The sequence below is a fragment of the Rissa tridactyla genome, chromosome 11, assembly GCF_028500815.1.
Source record: "Rissa tridactyla isolate bRisTri1 chromosome 11, bRisTri1.patW.cur.20221130, whole genome shotgun sequence".
In the NCBI taxonomy this organism is placed as follows: domain Eukaryota; kingdom Metazoa; phylum Chordata; class Aves; order Charadriiformes; family Laridae; genus Rissa; species Rissa tridactyla.
The window spans coordinates 21,859,882-21,879,447 of record NC_071476.1 but is presented as its reverse complement, the minus strand read 5'-3'; the positions used below and the strand labels follow the sequence as shown (position 1 = coordinate 21,879,447).

General features: G+C 56.3%; 2 protein-coding genes across 3 annotated transcripts in view; one reads left to right on the top strand and one right to left on the bottom strand.

Annotated features, from left to right (window-relative positions):
* PFDN1 (prefoldin subunit 1) overlaps nt 1-15,229 on the top strand; it is a 34,806-nt gene extending 19,577 nt beyond the window's left edge. Inside the window, exon 4 of the mRNA XM_054217198.1 lies at nt 15,010-15,229. Coding sequence (XP_054073173.1) covers nt 15,010-15,093 — 84 coding nt within the window. The 3' untranslated portion in view covers nt 15,094-15,229. The remainder of the gene's footprint in view (nt 1-15,009) is intronic.
* Nucleotides 15,230-18,440: 3,211 nt separating this feature from the next.
* The window catches only part of CYSTM1 (cysteine rich transmembrane module containing 1), a 28,847-nt gene continuing 27,721 nt past the window's right edge, over nt 18,441-19,566 (bottom strand). For both annotated transcript variants that reach the window (XM_054217361.1, XM_054217360.1), the window contains exon 3: nt 18,441-18,931. In XM_054217361.1, coding sequence (XP_054073336.1) covers nt 18,825-18,931 — 107 coding nt within the window. In that variant the 3' untranslated portion in view covers nt 18,441-18,824. The remainder of the gene's footprint in view (nt 18,932-19,566) is intronic.

The window sequence follows — 19,566 nt, the reverse complement described above, 5'->3', positions numbered from 1 at the left end:
AACCTACTTGAATCTCGCAGAGGCTGATGGCGTAGACTCACTCGCTCACTAGCATGGGACGCTTCCCGCTCAGCGGCAGCGATTGGATTTTTCCAGTCCTGATACTATCAAATTCTTGTTGTGTTTCACAGTACGAGGGGTATGCGTTAAATCTATTTTGAAAGCATTCTAAAGGGATGAGCACAGACTCTTTTTAGCTCAGCAATGTTTGTGCAGTATTAGGAGAAAAACCAAGTAATGTTTTTCTTCCCTTGTTTTTAAGGAAACATGATATGTGAGGGGTGGAACAATGCTTTGTTTCAGGAAATGTTATCCGTTTCCATTGTAGGGCTAGATGGATTCTGTTTTTGAATGTGGCATTTTAAAAAGAACAAACTCTATGATGTTATAAAGACATGGAAAATTGATTCTTCGTTAGGGGTGGAGAAAGTGATTATCGCTGTGTGTTTTCTCTGATAGTATCTGATAGTCCCCTTCTCTCCTGCTATATTCAGCATGTTTAGTTGTCAGGCGTTGTCAGACTAAATTGCTAAAAATAACAAATAAGGGGGAGGCTCTGCTGGGTAGCTCTGTCTACTGTGCACCACTGAATTTAGCTCCTTCATGAAAAGGGCAAAAGCAACCTGCAGCTTTCTGGTTGAATTGGATTTTGGTTTTAAACTCTGACCACAACATTGTTGTGTACTTGTTTCCCAGGCAATTGTTTCGTGCTTGTATGGGGGACTGAAAGTTTACTGCCGCAGAGATAATGGGTTGGTGGTTTTCTTCTCTATCTGCCTGGAGTAGAAAATACGATTGGGAAAGCTATAGCTAAGTACTTGATTTCTAATTCAGAAATTCTTCACGCGATCACGAAAATGCCTCCAATTGCCCTGTACCACGCAGAAAATGTCTTTGGTCTTGTTCATGGTGGAGAAATGAACGCCCTGCTCTCAAACACCAGTGTGCTTCACGTTTAAAGGCTTGGATGGTGTTGCAGGGCTCCTTCCTGGTAAAGTTAAAAAGCGATAGCATTGCAATGCCTTACGGTGACCAGGCGTCAAAGGTGCCCTGGTGCTGCCTGGACACAAACTTGCTCATGCTGTGGCTTCCATTTCTCTAATCTTTTTTCTCTAGGAGCTTTAGAATGGCTTTGCTGCAGCCCTGAGGCATACTGGTGGTGCCCCCCTTCTGGATGAGTCGACCAGGGCGTCTCTGATGGTTGCCACAACAGTGTTTTCGTACCCTGTGGGAACAAAGATTCAAGCTGGTGAGGTGTGGCTGGGGAGAAGTGCCGGAGCCTGGGAGTTCGTGTTCTCTGAGCAGGTATGGCTCAGATGGACCTGCTCAGCGTGGCCGCGCGCCTCTGACGTGCTCCAGCAGCAGCTCTCTGGACAGCCCTTCGGTTTTTATGCTCAAACCGTCACTGTGGAGGCCAATTCTGAGGGTGGCTTTAATGATGTGAAAACAAGACCCTTGAGATTTGTGGCGCACTTTGCAGACCACTAAGCAACCATCAGAAGGTAGCAATTGTTAAGCCGTTCCCAAGTTATACCAATTTCTTCCTGGGATTTACAGCGTAGAAGCTCTCATCCCATAGTTGGCTAAGGATAGGCCAGTGCCCAGGAATGTGTGGTGGGCTTTTTAAATAAGCAAGGGAAAATAAGGAATGCTCCTGTTTGCTTTGGAGAGGGGAAGCCTCAAGAATAGCCCTCTGTGCTTTAGCCTGGAGCGGATTTTACTTTGGATGAGTGTGCTGTTCTCTCGTTCCATTGCTGGCATACGTGCACGTACTGAGGACATGATTTCAAACACATGTTGTCACAGAAGCTGCCCCCTATTTCTAAGCGTGTGCATAGACTAGGTCAGTCCCTGGCCGGGTTTCAGACCTGTTGGCTTTGTGGCCTGGTCTGCCCTAAGGAAGGCTGGTGTGCTTCTGTTGCTGTTGCTCAAGCAGGAGCCAAGCCAGAGCCATCCGTGCAACCTGGGGGCTCGGCTGTAAGCGTGATTTGCAAACATGCGCAGAACTACTCTGGCACAGATCGTTTGCAGGTTTGGGACATTTCTGGGGAGGAGATTGATTTTTATTTTCTTAATTTGCTTGTCATGGAAGGAGGTGGTATGTTGTGGGGTTGGTTGGCTTTTTTGGTTTTGGCGTGGTTTTTTTTGGTGTGGGTTTTTTTTTTTTTCTATTTGTTTCCCCTTCTCCCCTCACAACTTCACAGTATCTGATGTTTAGGAATTCAAAGTGGTGATACCTCCTTCTCCTCTTGCCCCTGAGTCACACTTTGGGGTTTCATTAATTCTCCTTGGCCATCTATGAGTCAGGAGACCAGATGTTCTCTGCAGCCAAGAGAAAGACAATAAATGCTTCTGGAGGGTCGCTGGTTCCTAGAGATGATCTCCCTCTGCTTGCTGTAGGGGGAGGCTGGACACCTGATATGGGGACAGGTGGAGCACGGAAGTGAACTTAACATGTAGTGTTAACATTTGGGCTTTTGTGGACCTTTTAGGAGGAAGCTGTGGGAGCTCCATAAATTATGGAGACTGGTGTGGAAGTGAGCTGCAGAGCTTCATCAGGCCCCCTGTGAAGGATCAGGCCAGGCGATAGCCTTCATCTTGCATGGCTTTGGGTGTCTGAGGCAGCTGCAGGTGTCCGGGCAGGTCCTTCTGGGTATGGACGTTTGGCCTTGGTGACGTTCCTGGGAAACGTCTTTCATCTTGACTCTGTCGGCTTGTCATCCAGGCCTGAGTCTGCGCCTTCACTGAGAGCTGGCTCCTGCTTTTCAGGCTGTGAAGCTGGAGGCTTAGCTTGCTTTTTGAGGACATGGGTGGTCCGGCTGCCTGCCTAAGCTTGCTGTCAGCTGGGGAGCATCCACAGGCACTCTCATAGGAGAGCAGAGCGCAGCCTGCATGGGCAGAGCTGTCGGCATCACTCTGCCCTCCATGGAGATGCTTGTTTTGAAGAAGGGAATAGCCAAAGCTCTTTTTTTTTTTTTTTTCCCCTCTTTTTTTCCTATCTGTCTGGCTGTCTTACAGGGAGTAGAATCTACATTATCGTTCCTGGTTTTTGAAATGAAACATAGTCTGAGCAATGAGAGAAATAGGCTTTAAAATAATAAAATGGTGAGAAGGTTGAGAGTGTAATGACATGGAGCTAACACTATCAGGACAAACCCATTCTTTATCGTAGAATCACAGAATGGTTTGGGTTGGAAGGGACCTTAAAGCCCACCCAGTGCCACCCCCTGCCCTGGGCAGGGACACCTCCCACCAGCCCAGGTTGCTCCAAGCCCCGTCCAACCTGGCCTTGAACCCCTCCAGGGATGGGGCAGCCACAGCTTCTCTGGGCAACCTGGGCCAGGGGCTCACCAGCCCACAGTGAAAAATTTCTTCCTAATATCTAATCTAAATCTCACTCTTTCAGTTTAAAACCCTTCCCCCTCATCCCATGGCTCCCCTCCCTGATCCAGAGTCCCTCCCCAGCTTTCCTGGAGCCCCTTTAGGGACTGGAAGGGGCTCTAAGGTCTCCCCGGAGCCTTCTCTTCTCCAGGCTGAACCCCCCCAGCTCTCTCAGCCTGTCCTCGCAGCAGAGGGGCTCCAGGCATCAGATCATCTTGGTGGCCTCCTCTGGCCCCACTCCAACAGGTCCATGTCCTCCTTATGTTGAGGGCCCCAGAGCTGGGGAGAAGAGCCCCAGAGCAAGTCGTCTTTATGCAGAAGCCCTCTGACATTGGACTGGGGCCATACGAATTTAAGGTAAATCCTGGAGGAACTGGGACATAGCTAAGGCTGCTGTAGTTCTTTCTGTCCCCTAAACTGACTCTGCTGATGGTAATGTGAATAACAGGCATTATTCCTTGTTTTCAAGGCTGTGATGAATCACTGGCTTAACTTTTTCTTTATGTTTAAAGCCTCTCAATCTAATTGTCATTTGTGAAAAGTGAGGATAGCAAAAGGATTGTATTCTTACAGCCTAACTTAACGTGTGTTTCATGCTGTTTCTCTTTTGTCCAAGTGGGATCACCTCTCATCCCAGATAAATGAAAGTTGATTGCGTGGAGCTAGCACCTTTAAAAGGGAACAAATATATTCAGTAATCACAAGGAAGGAGGTGTATGGTTTTAAATACTGGTTCTGATTCCTGTGGTAGATTTGTTAGATAAAGATGAAATAAGAATATGCTCTGCTTTGGAAATTGTGTAAGAAGCTTGCCCTGTGTTAAATAGTGCACAAGTCACTGGTTGCAAAACATGACTTTGTAATCTCAGAGGCACTGAAAGAAGAAATCATCACATTTAAGAGGGGATTCCCGGCTTTCTGAAAGGGTCTTGGACCTGGTTTAGACCTGGGATGGCTTATAAAAACTTGTAGCGTCTTGCCACATTTTTGTGAAGCGTGATCGTGGATGATGCTGATTTTGGTGGAATGGTGTGTATTTATAACATCACATGTGGATGGTTATGCGTTTGCAAGGCTGGATCTTTCATTTGGAACAATTGTGCACCGTGACAAGTTTTCAAACTTTCAGATTTTTGCAAGCAACTGCTTAATTAGTAATTCTTTGTTATTCTTCCCTGCACTGCAAACTGCAAAGTAAGCACGCAAACTAGCTGAGAGGGCAAAGGCTTCATGAAGGGAGAACTGGAATTTGATGACGCTTTTATTTTCACTGTTCCTACCTTTATTTTTAAGTGGATAATTGTAGATTTTAAAAGCAGGAGAATAATTAACATGGGTGTTGATTACTTCCTTTTAAATCTTTTAGAAGCTAGTTATAGAGATGCTTTCAAAATAAATGTTTTCCTGAGCTCGTTTTAGGATTCTGTTTTGGGTTTGCTCTGATTTAAAAAAAAAAAAAAAAAATCTAATGGAAAAAAGCTTTTCAAGCAAACTTTGTCACTATGCTCGCATTCCTTTGTAATTCGAGGGAAAGTGAAATGCATTAATAAAAAAAACCACTTCTGCTGCTGTCTCTAAATGGTTTTGTCCGTCCAGGAGCCTACATTTAGTCATCTGGGTCTGCAAATGTTGCTTGTTTCCTCTGATTAGCATTAAGCTGCTTTTATGGTTACGCTGAAATCATTTTAACACAAAGTTGGTCGATAAGTCTGTCTTTGTCATTTTAAACCGGGGTCTGATTCATTGTCAAAGCTCTCCTTTGTGCTTATGGCTGCAGAAGTATCCAAAGCAACGAGCCGAGCTGGATGCGGGTCCCTCTCCAAATTCCTCCTTGCATGAGTAATAGTTAGTCACAAAACCAGTGCCGCTGTCCCTGCCTTAGTCACCGGGCCCATGCAGTCACTCCTCGCTGTCCTTTATGCCTAGCAGCTCTGGGGAGGGGGATTATCTGTGCCCGATAAACCTCCCGTCCGGCCCCCATCTCCTTCATCTCGCCTGGGGAGAACAGGAAACGATTATTTAGAAAGCATGCTCCTGCATGTGGGAGACCTGACCCAGCCCTGAGTCAGCTTTGTAAAGCCACACCTTGCTCGCCAGGTATGTGAGGAGGCCGTCACGACTTCCTGCTGGCCCCGCTGCCCGGGTCGCTCCTCTCCTCTGTCTGTAAATGTGTTCCTAGCGGGGATGTGGCCGCTTTCTGCCTGCGAGGCAGCCAGGCTCAAGGGTGTCTGACTTAGGGGGCGATGCCAGTTAGTTGGGAGTTATCATCTTTTCCTTGCTGATTTGTCGAGTCTTTGAAATTTATAAAAGTAATTTTTCTTTTTAAAATGGCCTTGTTTGGCCAGGACTGCAAGAGATGAAAGGTGTGGTATGATTTTGCAAATGTGATATCGCTAGGAGGTATTCTGATGAGCTATACCGGCTCTGCCGGACCATAGAAACCAAAGCACCAAATTAGGGAACTTACCATATTTTGCAAGAGACGGTTTGGTGAGGGACATTTCCGCCGAAGCAAAATGTGGGGATTTTCAGAATCTGGGTGAGTTTTCCCTTCACAAGTTACCGCAGAATGGTTTGGGTTGGAAAAGACCATAAAGGCTATCTCGTTCCCACCCCCCTGCCCCGGGCAGGGACACCTCCCACCAGCCCAGGTTGCTCCAAGCCCCGTCCAACCTGGCCTTGAACCCCTCCAGGGATGGGGCAGCCACAGCTTCTCTGGGCAGCCTGGGCCAGGGGCTCACCACACTCACAGCAAAGAATTTCTTCCTCAGATCTCATCTAAATCTCCCTCTTTCAGTTTAAAACCATTCCCCCTTGTCCCATGGCTCCCCTCCCTGATCCAGCGTCCCTCCCCAGCTTTCCTGGAGCCCCTTCAGGGACTGGAAGGGGCTCTAAGGTCTCCCCGGAGCCTTCTGTCCTCCAGGCTGAAACCCCCCAACTCTCTCAGCCTGTCCTCACAGCAGAGGGGCTCCAGCCCTCGGATCGTCTTCGTGGCCTTCTTTGGACCCGCTCCAACAGGTCCATGTCCTCCTTATGTTGGGGGCCCCAGAGCTGGACACAGCACTCCAGGTGGGGTCTCGCCAGAGCAGAGCAGAGGGGCAGAATCACCTCCTTCAACCTGCTGCCCACTTTTCTTATGATGCAGCCCAGGATGCCGTTGGTTTTCTGGGCTGCCAGCGTGCGTTGCCGGCTCATGTTGAGCTTCTCATCCACCAACACCCCCAAGTCCTTCTCTTCAGGGCTGCTCTCCATCCATTCTCTGCCCAACCTGTATTTGTGCTTGGGCTTGCTCCGACCCACGTGCAGGACCTTGCACTTGGCCTTGTTGAGCTTCCTGAGGCTCATATGGGCCCTCCTCTCCAGCCTGTCAAGGTCCCTCTCTGTGTTTGACCCGGCTCTGCTGTCGCAAGTCTGGTTAAGGTACAGCATCTGAGTTGAAGTGGCGTGCCTCTAAGAACTCTCTAAATGGGTGATTTTGCTAAGAAGGGGTGTCCCTAAAGGAATCCTCTAGGTTGATAATACATTTCTGCTGCCACCTACTGAAAGGTTCCCAGTCGGCTTGCTTTTGTTGTAGTTAACATCAGGCGAGGGTGCAAGAGTTCACTGGAATAATCCGTCATTTCCCGGTCACGGAGAGCAGCTGTCACCACCTCTACTGACAGTGCTGTCCTGTGGCTGAGACAACAGGTACGTGCAGCGTGCTCCCGGCCAGGCTGGGGCCTGGGGACGGAAAGGCTGCTCTGCAGGCACATTTCCATGCTTGTTCTGCTGCCCCTCCTTCTCTCGAATGTGGTCTCCCTTGGTACCAAAGGTGGGAAGCAGCAGGTGCTTTTCCAAATCAGCTTTTTCAGAGTGTGTTTCTCAGGGTTTCAAGGTGCCGTGGTAAGGATGGGGGAAGCCCCGCTGGCTGGGCTGTAGGTAGGATTTATACACGATGAAGGGGGGTTTGCACCAGCAGCTTTTTAAGCAGGTGCTTCTAAATCTCCACCTGACTTGGCAGGTGCCCTTGCGTGCTTGGTGTCTTCTCTTCTTCAGTCTAATCCAGACGGGTTTGAAGTGACCGAGGGTCCCCGTTACCTTCTGGAAAGAATAGCTGAGGGAAAACCCAGGGATCTGAATCATCATTTCTCCTCTTAGGTAAATGGCATCATCATGCTTCTGTCAGCAGCTGTCATCAGAGACCAGCTGGGCTCCCTTCCTATTGCAGTTCGCTCGCTCTTGAGCAAACTCTGGGCAACTTCCTGAGAGCAATAACTCTGCTTGGAAAGCCTTGAAGTGTATCTAAATATTTGGCGGTTGCTGTAGTATGGCAATTCCGACTGTGTACATGCGCCACAGGGTTGCACTGGGTGAGGAGCAGTGATGGGTGCGCCCCTCGGGGCGTGGGGCTGCCTGCTGACCCACCCCGCCCCATTGCCGGTGCCCACTATCGCAGGTTCTTTTTTGCAGGTTCTTTTTATTGCAGGTTTATGGGTTCCAAGTGAAATCCCGTTAAACAGAGCACGCGTCCTGGGCGCACCATCTTCTGGGATCTCAGGCTGACCAAAATGTTTCGCTTGCCCACGGCGCGTGTGATGACGGCTCGGTGTCCTGTTCTCCGGCAAGGGGGGTCTGGACAATTCCAGCCGCCCTAAAGGCAGCGGTGGCCTCGTGAGCGAGGGCAGCTCATGCTGCTGCTGCTGCCTGGCCCCCAGCGTGCGGGCAGCACGGCTTGCTTTCCTCACAGGGACGATCCTTCCCCAGACATGCGTGTGCTTCCAGCTCTGTCTCAGGATCTGCTGATCACTTTCCCGAAGAGTGTGCACACAGAGCCCTCGAGGAATGCCAAAAATGACCCGGGTTAACTTTGGGAGATACAGAAACTCTCAGCTAGCAGGTTTATTGAGACGATGTCACAAGATGAGCTGTATCAGGACTCCCGTTTGAGGCGCTGCATCATGCCTGAAGACTCTGCAGCATTCCTCGACGAAAGCCGCGTGAGAGTGGGATGCCAGCATCTGGCGGCTGGTAGCCAAGTGGGCTGTGAGCTGTGGGGAAGGGAAGTGTTCTTTGGGAAGAAACCTGCCAGCTTGTTTCATCCTCACAAGTTGGATGTAAAACAAGCTTGTAGAAAACCAGTTCTAAATAAATAAATAAATAAATAAAGGCTGACATAAGAACACATTGCAATACCAGATCCTTAAATTTCCATGGTAACATTTTTGTTTGGGTTTAAGCATGTTTGTGTGTGCAGGTCAGAGTTTGAAGCTCTCTTTCTCTTGCTGAGGTGAAGAGAGGGAAGTGGAATTTGAAGAGCAAAAGGAGTAGATGTTGAATGAGAAACCGCTGCTCGAAACAGGAAACTCAGCTGTGAGCACGAGGTGTAATGCAGCACGAATAAACTGTTGCTGCTGTGTATCGGTGTCCTGCTGAGAGCAGAAGTGCTGTTTTGGCTTTTGGAGCTGAGCGTGCGCGCTGTGAGACGCTGCGCAGAACCACCAGCTCTAGACGAGGCTCTGCAGGCGCGCGGGTCTGGCCACTGGCTGCCCGGCTCTCGGTAAAGGCAGAGGTGTCTGAATCACAGTGCTGGGAGAAGTATGTTGCTTTGATCATCGAAAGCCTGTCCGAGAGGAGCTGATTAATAGTTTTTTCTTGCTGTGGAATCTGTGGATGCTGGCTCTTTAATCTGCCAGGAATGTAAGGTCTGGATGCATCATCCAGCGAAGCACCGGCCGCGCTAGCGGCGTGATGCAATGGGAACGGAGGTGGGAGGCTTGAGCAGGAGGTGATTTCCCACTGTGTCAAAAGGCCACGGGCCACGTCTGTTAACCGCAACTCCTTTTCTTCTTTGGGGCGTGAACTGTAATTGTCTTTGCACTAAATCTAGTATTTCCGCAGAGGCTGCCAACAGCAAATAGCACAGAGCTGGTCAGGGAGCAAGTGCTGCCGGTGGCAGGGGTGAAGTGCAGGGAGAGCCGTGGTAGGGGGTGATGGCAGGGGCGAGTATTTATGGCGTTGCTCTTGCCATAAGCACCAGTGCCAGGGCACAGGCTCGCTGCCCCTGTGCACGTCGGTAAGAAGCGAGCGCAGTGGGGGATGGCTACGCAGGTAGCCTCTGGTTGGGACGGGTCAAGCTGCTGCTTCCAAGAGCTCGCGCTTCCTACGCAGGTGAAACGAAGAGGCAGCGGGGGCTGGCAGCAGCCGCACAGAGCCGTTGCCTGCAGCTGCCCAGTGCTGCCTGAGAGCGGAGCACCTTGGCAGCAGCGTTGCAGCCCCCCCATCCTCGCTGGGGTTACGGGGTCCCGCACGAGGCAGCTGCCCTCCCCTCCCCTCCTCTCCCCTCCCTGCCGGGCCGTGCGGCTCCTCCTGGGAAGGGTTCCTGGGCGACGGACACGCGTTGCCTGTCGGATGGGGCTGCGTGAGCAGCCAGTCCTATTTTCGTCTGCGTCTCTGGTCGTAGGGGAGACAGCGCTTTTACTCTGCATAGCTAAACCGAAGCCCGGCACAGGTTAGCCCCTCGCCCCACGCAACTGGTTTCAGAAGGCTGCAGGAAGGCTTGGAAGTGGGGAAGGCTCCCAAGAGCTGGGAGGGGAGAGCAAGGGCCAGGCTTGGTGGCACCATGTGCAGGAGGAGCCTCAGAGCTCCCAGGAGGTGCTGGCAGCTCCAGCTGGTAGGTTTGGCTCTGCTGCCCCAAGGAGACTTCTTGGGAATCTCTTCTCGCCCTCCGTCTCCGTGCCAGGCAGCCATTAGCATGGCAAACCTACTTCCAGAAAGCAGATTTAGGTGAGAACATTTCCTTTGGGGCTAGTTTTCAGACAGATCATCAGGGCTGTGGTTTGTTTTGCTCCCAAGTGCTGCAGCCCTTCCTGGCTGGGGACGGTGACTGTTGTTGGCAGCGGGATTAGTTTAAAGGAATTGTGAAACTCCAGGCTGGGAGGCATTGACTGCGCTGGCTTTTTGAGGGCATCTGCTGCACTTTGCACCCTGTCGTGTTCTGCGCGTGGCGCAGACCTTGCTAGCCTGTCGCGGTAGCTGTGTGTTGTTCTCACGCCCCGGTGCAGGTGGCAGTGCCCTTCCTGCGCGGGGACAGAGCGGGGCGGGAGGAGATCGAGGGGCTGTCACCGCAAATAAGGGTTTGGATGAGAACTGGTGGGCGGCCTGTGGCAGGAATGAGTGAGGGTGGCAAGAGCTTGATCCTGCGCTGGAGCAGGGCAGCTGGCTTGATTTCAGAGCGCGTGTGGAGCGTGCTGCCTGCCTGGAAAGCTGGAGCTGCAAATCCCGCTTCCTTCAAGGCGGCCTCCGGCTCCCCTTCCTCGCTGCTGCGGCGGAGAGGCTTCTTGCACGCTGCCAGGACCCACAACCTCGGGTCATTCCTCCCTGCGGGGGAGCCGCCGTGTGTGGGTCGGGGAAACAAAGTGATGTTTCGGAAACCTCCGAAAGCCGCAGTGGGGCAGAGGCCGGTGGGGAGGGTGTGCTCGCTGCCCCGGCCAAGTGGGTGTTCGGAAGCTGTGCCTCTTAAGTAAGTTTACTAAGAATCGTATTTTGCAGTGTGGTAAATAAATCTCTAGCAAGTGGATGTGGCAATCGTGAACCCGAAGGAGGAACCGGTCCCTCGCTGCAGCCGGAGACACCGGCTGACAGACCAGCCTCTTCCCGCCGCCCTGTCTGCATTTCCTCCTTCCCCGCCTCCCCGCGCTCCTTGCGTAACTGCTGGGCAGCCGCCGGCACCTCGTGGCACTCGCTGCCCGTCCTCGCTGCAGCGTGCGGCCCCGTTTGTACGCCGTTGAGTTTGGGCTTTTCTGGGAGCTGAGTGGCATGTGTCACCTTTGCCCCATCACCTTCCCGAAGCAAGTCTCCTTTCTCGGTCCTACCCCGAGACTCCGTGACTCAGGCAGCGGCCATGTCTCCCGCTGGTTGGGGTAATCGCCTCGTCTGGCCAGAGGCCCGCGGGAGCTGCTGGGTGGGGGAGCGGGGACAGCTTATGGCACCGCGGGTGTGGGGAGCGGGCAGGGGCTCGTAGGTTGTGTGGCCTCTAAAGTCAGTGGCTTGCCACGCAGGGCCAGTGTGCTGCCGCGTCCCGTTGGGCTCCTGACTGGCCAGCACTGGACTTAACTTGTGTTAAAACTAATATCAGAGGCTGCAGGCAGTAGCAGCCTTGGCTTTCATGAGGGACCAAACCCAGCAGCACAGTTCTGGTATTGCACTGGAAATTTGCTTCTAGCTGCGCTTGTCCTGGCACGGCAACTGAGAATTAACACTTGGAGCGGCAAACGCGCCTTCACAGGAAAATCTATGGAGCTAATGGGGTGATGGGCCAAAACCTAGCAGGCACAGGCTGGCCCAGAACGTGGGGTCAGAGGATGTAGGGTTAACTAGGGCTGCAAGTCAACACCGAGCGCCAATGAAAGCCTGTGAGTTCAGGGAAGCTTGGAGGTGGGGTTTGGAAGGCTTGGGTAGTGTTCCTCCCACGGGGAGCAGGTCCCACCAGCCTGGCAGATCTGGCTGGACCGGCACAGCCTCCAGGGTGAGTTCAGAGCTGTGCTGCCAGACCGTCTCTGGGAGTAGGCAGCGTGTGTCAGCCGGCTTGCTCACAGCGCTGCTCCCTGGCACGGCGCACCAGGCAGAGACGGAGTTTCCTGTCTAGACCCCAGTAATCATGGTGAGGAGGGGTTTGCACGCAAGCTCCCGCTCTTTCTCCTGTGATTAACGAAGCAGAAACCAGGCCACGGCTCTTTGGGAAGGAACACCTCGTGTCTCGGAAAACACAGTGACCGTCTGTCTGCCCCTCCATTCGGGCTGTTGGTCAGATGGGAGCCAGCTGCCGCGCTGGCTCCGTGCTGCCGGCCTGCAGGAGGCCTTGGGAAGCTTGCAGCCCCCCCCAGCTGCTAGTGCGGGGTTTCCCTTGATGGGATCCTCATCCCCCAGCTCAATGGATGCTGCTTGAGCCCGGGGATGAGGCTGCTTTCGGGAGGTAGGAGTAAAAAGCGTCGGGACCAGCCCCGATCTTGCCCCAGAAACTGCCCGAGGAGAGTGGCTGAGGGTAATAGAAATTCCCTGAAGCCTCGCCTGCCCGGGACTGCAGGTGGTGCTGGAGTAAGGAACTGGTGTTAAACCATGGCCCTTTGCCCTGGGCTGCGTAGCTCCGGCCCCACTGCTCCCCCGGGGAGGGCAGAGCACGCCCCTGCGCAGGAGCGGGCAAGCGCGGCTCCACGTGGGCCACATGGACGCCCGCCTTGGCGCTCAGGGTCCCTCGTCCTCGGAAAAGCGGGCTCCGAATGGTCTCCAGCGTGGCTTCCTGGCAGGGGAGGTTTAAAATCCCGCTGTGCCAGGAGAGAGCTGTCGTGCGCAGACTGCCGGCTCCTGGCTGCACGTGGGGTCCCTGCGTGGCAGCAGGGCCTGGCTCTGCCGGCGCCGCTGCTGGGACCAGCCTGCCTGCGGAGAGCGGCTCTCCGGGAATGCCTCCGCTGCCTGGTGGGCACAAGGGGGAGGGGAGAGGACAGAAAGCTACAACCGTTTCATAGGCTAATCAAATTGCCTTAAAAAGAAAATGTTTTCGTAATAAACGAGTGTGCAGAAGCCAGCTCTGCCCGTCTCCTCCGGTGAGCGGACTGCGGTGGAGCTCAGACCCACGCAGGTTTTCCAGGACCTGTCTCCCCTCACAAGCCTTCAGATTCGCTTCCTTGGATGTGAAATCCCTCGGCATCTGTCCGGGCAGCGTGAGAGTGGCGCGGTGGTGGCAGAAGTCCTGCTCGGGTGTCAGCGAGCCGTTGGCAGGAGGAACCAACCCGCGCTGCGTCTCCTCTCCCAGCGGTTTCCTGAAAAGCAGCTCTTGCAAGCGAGAGGGCTCCCACGTGCCTGGGACCGCGTGAGAGGGACCGGGAGCCCTTTGCCATGCCACGGCCCTCGCTGTCGCTAACAGCCTTTACTGTTCAAATAAAAGCCCTTTCGTATTTAGAAACGGGGCTGGAAGAGGCGTCCTCACGGCGCGGGCGTTCCAGCTGGGTGCACGGAAGTGTCACTGCAGGTCTGCTGCGAGGGGACGGAGGGGGGGTGGCGGCCGCGGGGCTGTCCCGTGTGCTAATCAATTTTCTTTCAGCGTTATGGGTCCCGGCTCCCCACGGCCTCGCAGGAGAGTCAGGGGGAGGCTTGGCAGGGGAGCTTGTTGCCAGCTGGCAGCGGCGGTGGCCAGGCGCCGGGCTCACACGCAGCCCCTCGGGCCGTCCCCCCGCAGCGGGGGTGCTGCTCGCTGGAGGACAGCACGTGCTTTTGCTGCCTCTGCGCCCAGGGGTGCTGCTCTGCTCCGGCCAGACGGCAGCTGGGGGAGCGCCCCAGAGCAGCGGCTGTTTTCAGCCTTTCCGCCAGCGCCCCCCGCGCGGCTGAGCAGTGCTGAGGACCTCGGCTGTGCCCCTTTCGCCGTGGGCTTTGGAAGTCGTTCAGGCCGTATTGGGCTCCTCTGCCTGGGGCCGGGGGAGCGGTTGGTGGAGCCCAGGGCAGGATGCTCCAGGCTGAGGCCCGAGCTCCTGTAATTTCATAATAATCCTGCCAATGCTTATTTATTGGCCAAGCCATTTATTGGCTTGGCCCGGAGCCCGAGCTCTGTGGCGCTCTCCAGGCCCAGGGGAAGGTGCTCGGCGGGCGGCTGTAACCACCGGGGGAGGGGGGAGCGGGAGCGTTGTGCCGCAGCGGTCCCCAGCGGGCTTCGCTGAGAAGGGGACCTTGTGAGGACAGCAAGCCCCGCGCCAGTGTGCAGCGGGTCCCACCCGTGGAGTCCCCGGGGGCTCCCCCCACGGCCCTCCGCAGGCCCAGCCCTGGGGACCCTCACCAAGGGCCCCCCCCCAGCCCCTCCCGAAACTGCGTTTGGAGCGGTGCTCTGCCTGCTGCGCCGTGGGGCAGCCTGCGCTCACCCCAGTGCCTTCCGCAGGCCTGGCGTCCACCCGAGACTGTTGTGGCTGTTGTTTGGAAACCCAGAGAAAATAGTCAAAAGAGCCAAGCACTGATTTTTCCAGTCACCTAGGAGCACCCAGACTAGCAGGAAAAAACGCCGCATGCCGAATTCCTATCTTCGGATGCAGAGCTTCGGGCTGCTTCCCAGCCAAGCCTAGCCTAATTAAAGATGATTAAGAAAACACACGTATTTGGTGATGATGCCAGGGAATTTCTGATAGAAAGGAGGGTCTGGGTTTAGAAAACTGGCCCAGCTGGAAAAAAGAGCCACGTGTGAAAGGATTCACACCCACGTGTGAAAGGATTTTGCTGTTGTCTCCATGAGGAGGCCTCAGCGTGTTCATTCCCCCTCCAGGCTCCAAGCGTTACAGGATCTGATTTCCTTTTCCTTCCTTGCTACAGTTCATGACTCGACTTTGTGCGGCTCCGCTGCTGCAGCGGCCCTGCCAGCGCCGAGGAGAAGGTTTCAGAGGGAGCAAAATTCAAAGCCTCTGTAAACGTTGCCCAGGCTAAATATTAACGCTTCCAAGGTGCCTCTGGAAGGGAACGACTGCTGCCCTCGCTTCGGGAGAGCCGTGGGGCGGTACGTGCCCTCAGCCAGGCTGCTTCAGCTCTGCCCTGGGTGGCTCTCGGCCCCAGCACCGGGGCGCGTGCCGTCAGTGCCGGGGGGGACCTTAACTCTCCTTTGGGTTTTCTGCCTTGCAGCAGAAGAAGTCGTACCTGGAGCGGAGCGTGAAGGAAGCAGAAGATAACATCCGGGAAATGCTGATGGCCCGAAGGGCGCAGTAGCCGTGTGGCTCCCCCTGGCCTCCCGTGACACCTTCTGGGTGGTTTTGGGCAGCTCTGCCTGTGTGCTGCTCGCTGCTGCCCTGCCGCGCGACCTCCGTTCTCTGCCAGTTTCAATAAAATTCGCTGCGAAGCCTGAGCTCGTTTCTACTGCCCGTCGGCGGTTCGAGTGCCCTGCAGGGATTCGACAGAGAAAGGAGGCAGGGGTGGGATTTGGGGTGGGGGCCTTCTGGGGAATCCTGCTTCACTTTAAAGTAGCCGTAGCCCTCACCTCCCCTCCCACCCCCCCGGGAAAGATGCTGCGTGTTCCTCTGCGCTGGGCACCGGGGAAGGTTTGCTCCGTCGCTCTGCCGGAGTGGGGCTGGTGAAACTGCGGCGGGGGAAAAGGGCGGCTGGCAGGGCCGGGCAGAGCAGGGCTGGCCATCATGGGCACCGTCAGGTCCGCGATGGGTGGTCATTTATTCTGCCTCAGCCGTGAGGGGCCCTGGTTCCCTCCTTGTACACACAGGCCTGGCAGAGCCCCAGCACGGCAGTGAGCTCATGGCGGGCCAGTGCCACCCTGTGCTTCGTGCTCGCAGTGCACCAGCCCGGCCTCGTCCCGCGCCTGCTCCTGGCGTCGGTGCTTCTCTGAAATGCAGCCTTCAGGGATGTCTCCTCTCCTGCTGGGCAGGACTTTCCAGGTGCCATTGCTGACCCCGTACGCTCCTGCCCCATAGATACAGGAGTGCCGTCAACGCTCTGGGCTGGCCCTTTGCCACCTGCTTCCCCCCGCCCCGGCTCCCGGCCACGTCACCTCCTCGCTGGCTGCGCCTTTGCCCGTGATCACACGCTGGCTGCAGTCACGCACACGCACACGCGCGTTCGGTAGGGAGCCCTCACCCAGGACAGAGTTTAAATGCAATTTACTGAGATTGGACGGACTGCGCTGCCCAGGCTCTGGGCAAGCGTACCCACCAGCTGGGCGTTAACACCCGATGGTCCTTTCAGCCCCATCCCTCGCTACTTTTTCGTACTTGTTCCAGCCAAAATCACCTGCACCTCTGTCTGCACCTCCACTAAACATCCCATAGCAAGTCCTGTGCAATCCCAAACAGCTTTTCCCTGCGGTGTCCCACACCAGACGTCAACCCCTTATTCCAAAAGGTGCTCCGGAGAGCTGCGCTGGGTCACGCAGGGGAGAGGGCACAGCCCGGGCACAGGGCAGAAGCTCTCTGGGAAAGGCCCTGGACAAGGTGCTCTGGTGTCCTTGGGTTGGGTTCCTGCCTGCCATTGTGCCCATGGGATCCTCCGGGCTCGTGGCTGGGCCTCTGGGGCACTGACAGTCCCTGTGATGGGTCTGGGAGGCGCCTGGCTGGGGGTTACGTGGGCTCCCCCCTGCCCCTCACTGGGTCTCCGAGCGTCCGTGTGGGTGTGCAGAGCTGCTTCAGCCCATACCTGCCCACCAGCCTCACCTCTGCTGCTGCCCAGCCTTGGCTCCGGTGCTGGCTGGCCTACGCCAGCTGCCACGCTTGGCAGCACCCAGCAGGGGTGGGGACACCCAGACCAGGTGTCCCATGTCCCCATTCCCATCCCCGTCCCATCCTGTCCCCAACCCCCCCGGTTTTGGTCCTGGGGCCGGGTGGGTCAGCCCACAGCTGGGCTCAGGGGGCAGGGACTCCCCGCTGCAGGGGCTGCCTTGCACTGGGCTGGGCTGGGCTGAGCGTCACCCCCTGCCCCGCTCCAGCGCTGGCACAGGGACAGGCGGTGTCCAGTCTCGCCGCGCGGCGGGGGGCAGGTGGAGTCCTCTCTTCTCCAGCACCCCCAGCCCAGTTTCTGTGCCCCATAGTCCCAGGCAGCCGAGCTGCCCCCTTGCATGGTGTGGGGTGGCTGGCCCCCACAGCAGCCCTTCCAGGTGGAGCGTGGGCGCTGTGGCGTCCCCAGGCACTGTGGCGTGGCGGGGGGGTGGGGGGTGCAGGGTGTGTGCTGCTGCAGCCACATCAGCCCAGGCCCAGAGCCACTTGGTTGGTGTTCGTGGTGCAGGCACCTGCCGGAGCAGGAGGCAGAGAACAGCAAACGCGACTCCACACCCCTTCTTCCCACGCTGGGGGCTGGGGGGGGAATGGCTCCAGACCAGCTCCTGCCTGAGGCAGGGCAAGAACCAGCCCGTGGCTGGGGTGACCGCACAGGGCCAGGGGCTTTCCTTGTGCCTGGCGAGGCCATTTCTGGGGAGCAGCCAAGGACAGGTGGGGTGGGCTGACCCCCGCGCCAGGACTGGTGGGGCTGGAGGGAGGGTGCAGGCAGTGGCACGGGCGCAGGGCAGCTCAACGCTCCACTTTTAACCCCCTGCCAAGGCGGGATGAGCCAGGGACCACCCTGCTGAGCCCCGATGGCTGCCGAGCTGCCGGGGAGGTGACAGAGTGACCGCAAAGGTGACAGTGACCGTTCCCAGGGCAGGGAGCCTCTGGCAGCAGAGCTGAGCTTAGCGCTGCAGCCTGCTTGGGGGGCTCGAAGGGAAGGCTCCGGGACCCTCACCAACCCAAATCGAATTGTCTTGCTCCAGACCAGAGCCCCAAAACTGCATTTCTAAGACCCAAGCGGAGGTGTACAGAGTGCTGGGCTGTGCCAGAGGCAGCAGACACCCGCTCAGGAGGGAACTCCCAGACACTAAAGCACAGAGGAACCCACTGAGGTGCCTTGTGAGGCCTGAGCAAGCCTCGTGGCACCCACGGCCCTGCCATGCAGTTGGCAGCTAAGCCCTGTCCCTACGTGGGTTCCTTCAGGCCTGGATGCCAGCCCCGGGCCCCTGCAGGAGCGAGGGAGCAGAGCCTTAGGGTGCAGACAACGCACAACCCTCCTTTAGCTTGGGCCACCCTTCCCTCTCCTGGCACCTGCTGCCAGGTCTCAGGGGCTGATGATGGATCTCAGGGGGATGATGAACCACAGCTCAGAACCCCTGAGTGGGACCCGAACTCCCCCAGGGGCTGCTGGCACACACACAGCAGCTCAGCACGCGCTTCACCCGGCTCTCTGCCGTCCCAGAAGGGGACCCGCACGTCCAGCCCTGAGTAAGCAGAGGGACGAAAACCCGCCTGAGCTGCTGTGCGCAGGGCAAGGGCAGTGGTGGGGTCGGACACAGGTGCTCTGCCCTCCCCAGCCCCGCGGGTCTCACGGGGCTCTCAGGGCACCAGGTTGCTGCAGAAAATCCCCCAGATGCTGCTGACAGCAGGGCCAGACCCCCCCAGCCCAGGCCTCCGCCAGGCGTGGAGGTACGAACTTCTGCAGCGAAGCTGCTCGAAGCCAAGACCATGGTTGCTGCAGAGTCAGCGCAGGCGGGAGGCTGAGAACAGACAGTGACGCGGGAACGCACACCCTCTATGGGCCAGATTTATTGAAACAGTCGGGCCCTACCAAAGAAAATCAACGGTTGCCTTTAATTATTGCGTATGTCTTCATTTCTAGGACTAGGAAAATTTCAACTGATAAATATACATTTCATCAGAATGCCTTTGGCTGAAATATACCATTAGCACATTCTTCAAAGTTACAACAAAAGTCTTAGAAACATTAAAAAGGGATTTTTTCCTTTACTAAAATAAAGGAGTGCACCCCCCACCCCGACAAGGCGCTAGGACTGACAGACGGGAACTCGTGGCTGTGCAAAGCAGAGCGTTGATTACAGTAACAGAAAGAAGTCAGGAGAGGAGTGGGGAGCCTGCATAGCACTCGGTGAGGTACGGGAGGCGGCTGCAGCGGAGTCAGGTCAGCATGTCCCACAGGCAGCAGCAGCAAAGCGCGGTCCAGCACGCCGTCAGGCAGGCGCTCTCGCCCGTGTCGTCCCTCCGCCGCTCCTCCACGACGTACACTGCGGGGACAGGAGAGCTCAGTCAGTCAGAGAGCGGCGCAAGAACGCCTGCGGCATCCAACCAACCCTGTCTGCCGGCCCCGGCCCCCTCCTGTCACCGCAGCAGCCCTCGGGCCGGAAGGGTCCCCGGGTGGGAAGCACTTCTTCCCGCAGCCGATGCCAGGCACGGTCTCGACACAAGCAGCTGGTGCAGGTCAGCCAGGACCAGGCTCCTGTTATGCCACGTACAGTTATTGAACCAGAAAACAGGCTCAGCCTGGACAGCCCCCGCCCCAAGCGAGCCGCCCCCCAGGAGCGCCAGCGCTTCCCTGCCTGCCCCACTGCCCTCTGGCTCCCCCTCACCGAGCGCAGGCTGTCACACCCAGAACTGCAGCAGTTTCCTTCCTTCAAGCTTTCTCGGGTCTGTTTGTTGTGACCCAGGCAGGCAGCCCGTGCTTTCAGTCGCGTGGCTGTTGGCAGGCAGAGACCTGGGCAGGAGACAGCTCATGCCATCATGCCACAGTGTGCTTTGTGCTCAGAAGAACGTTTTTACCCCTTCGTTCCTTCAGTTTTCTCAAGAAAAATGGGTGGAGGATGATGTGCGCTGCACCGGCCACTGCCCGGCACCACTGCCCATCCTCCCCTCCAAGGCGCCG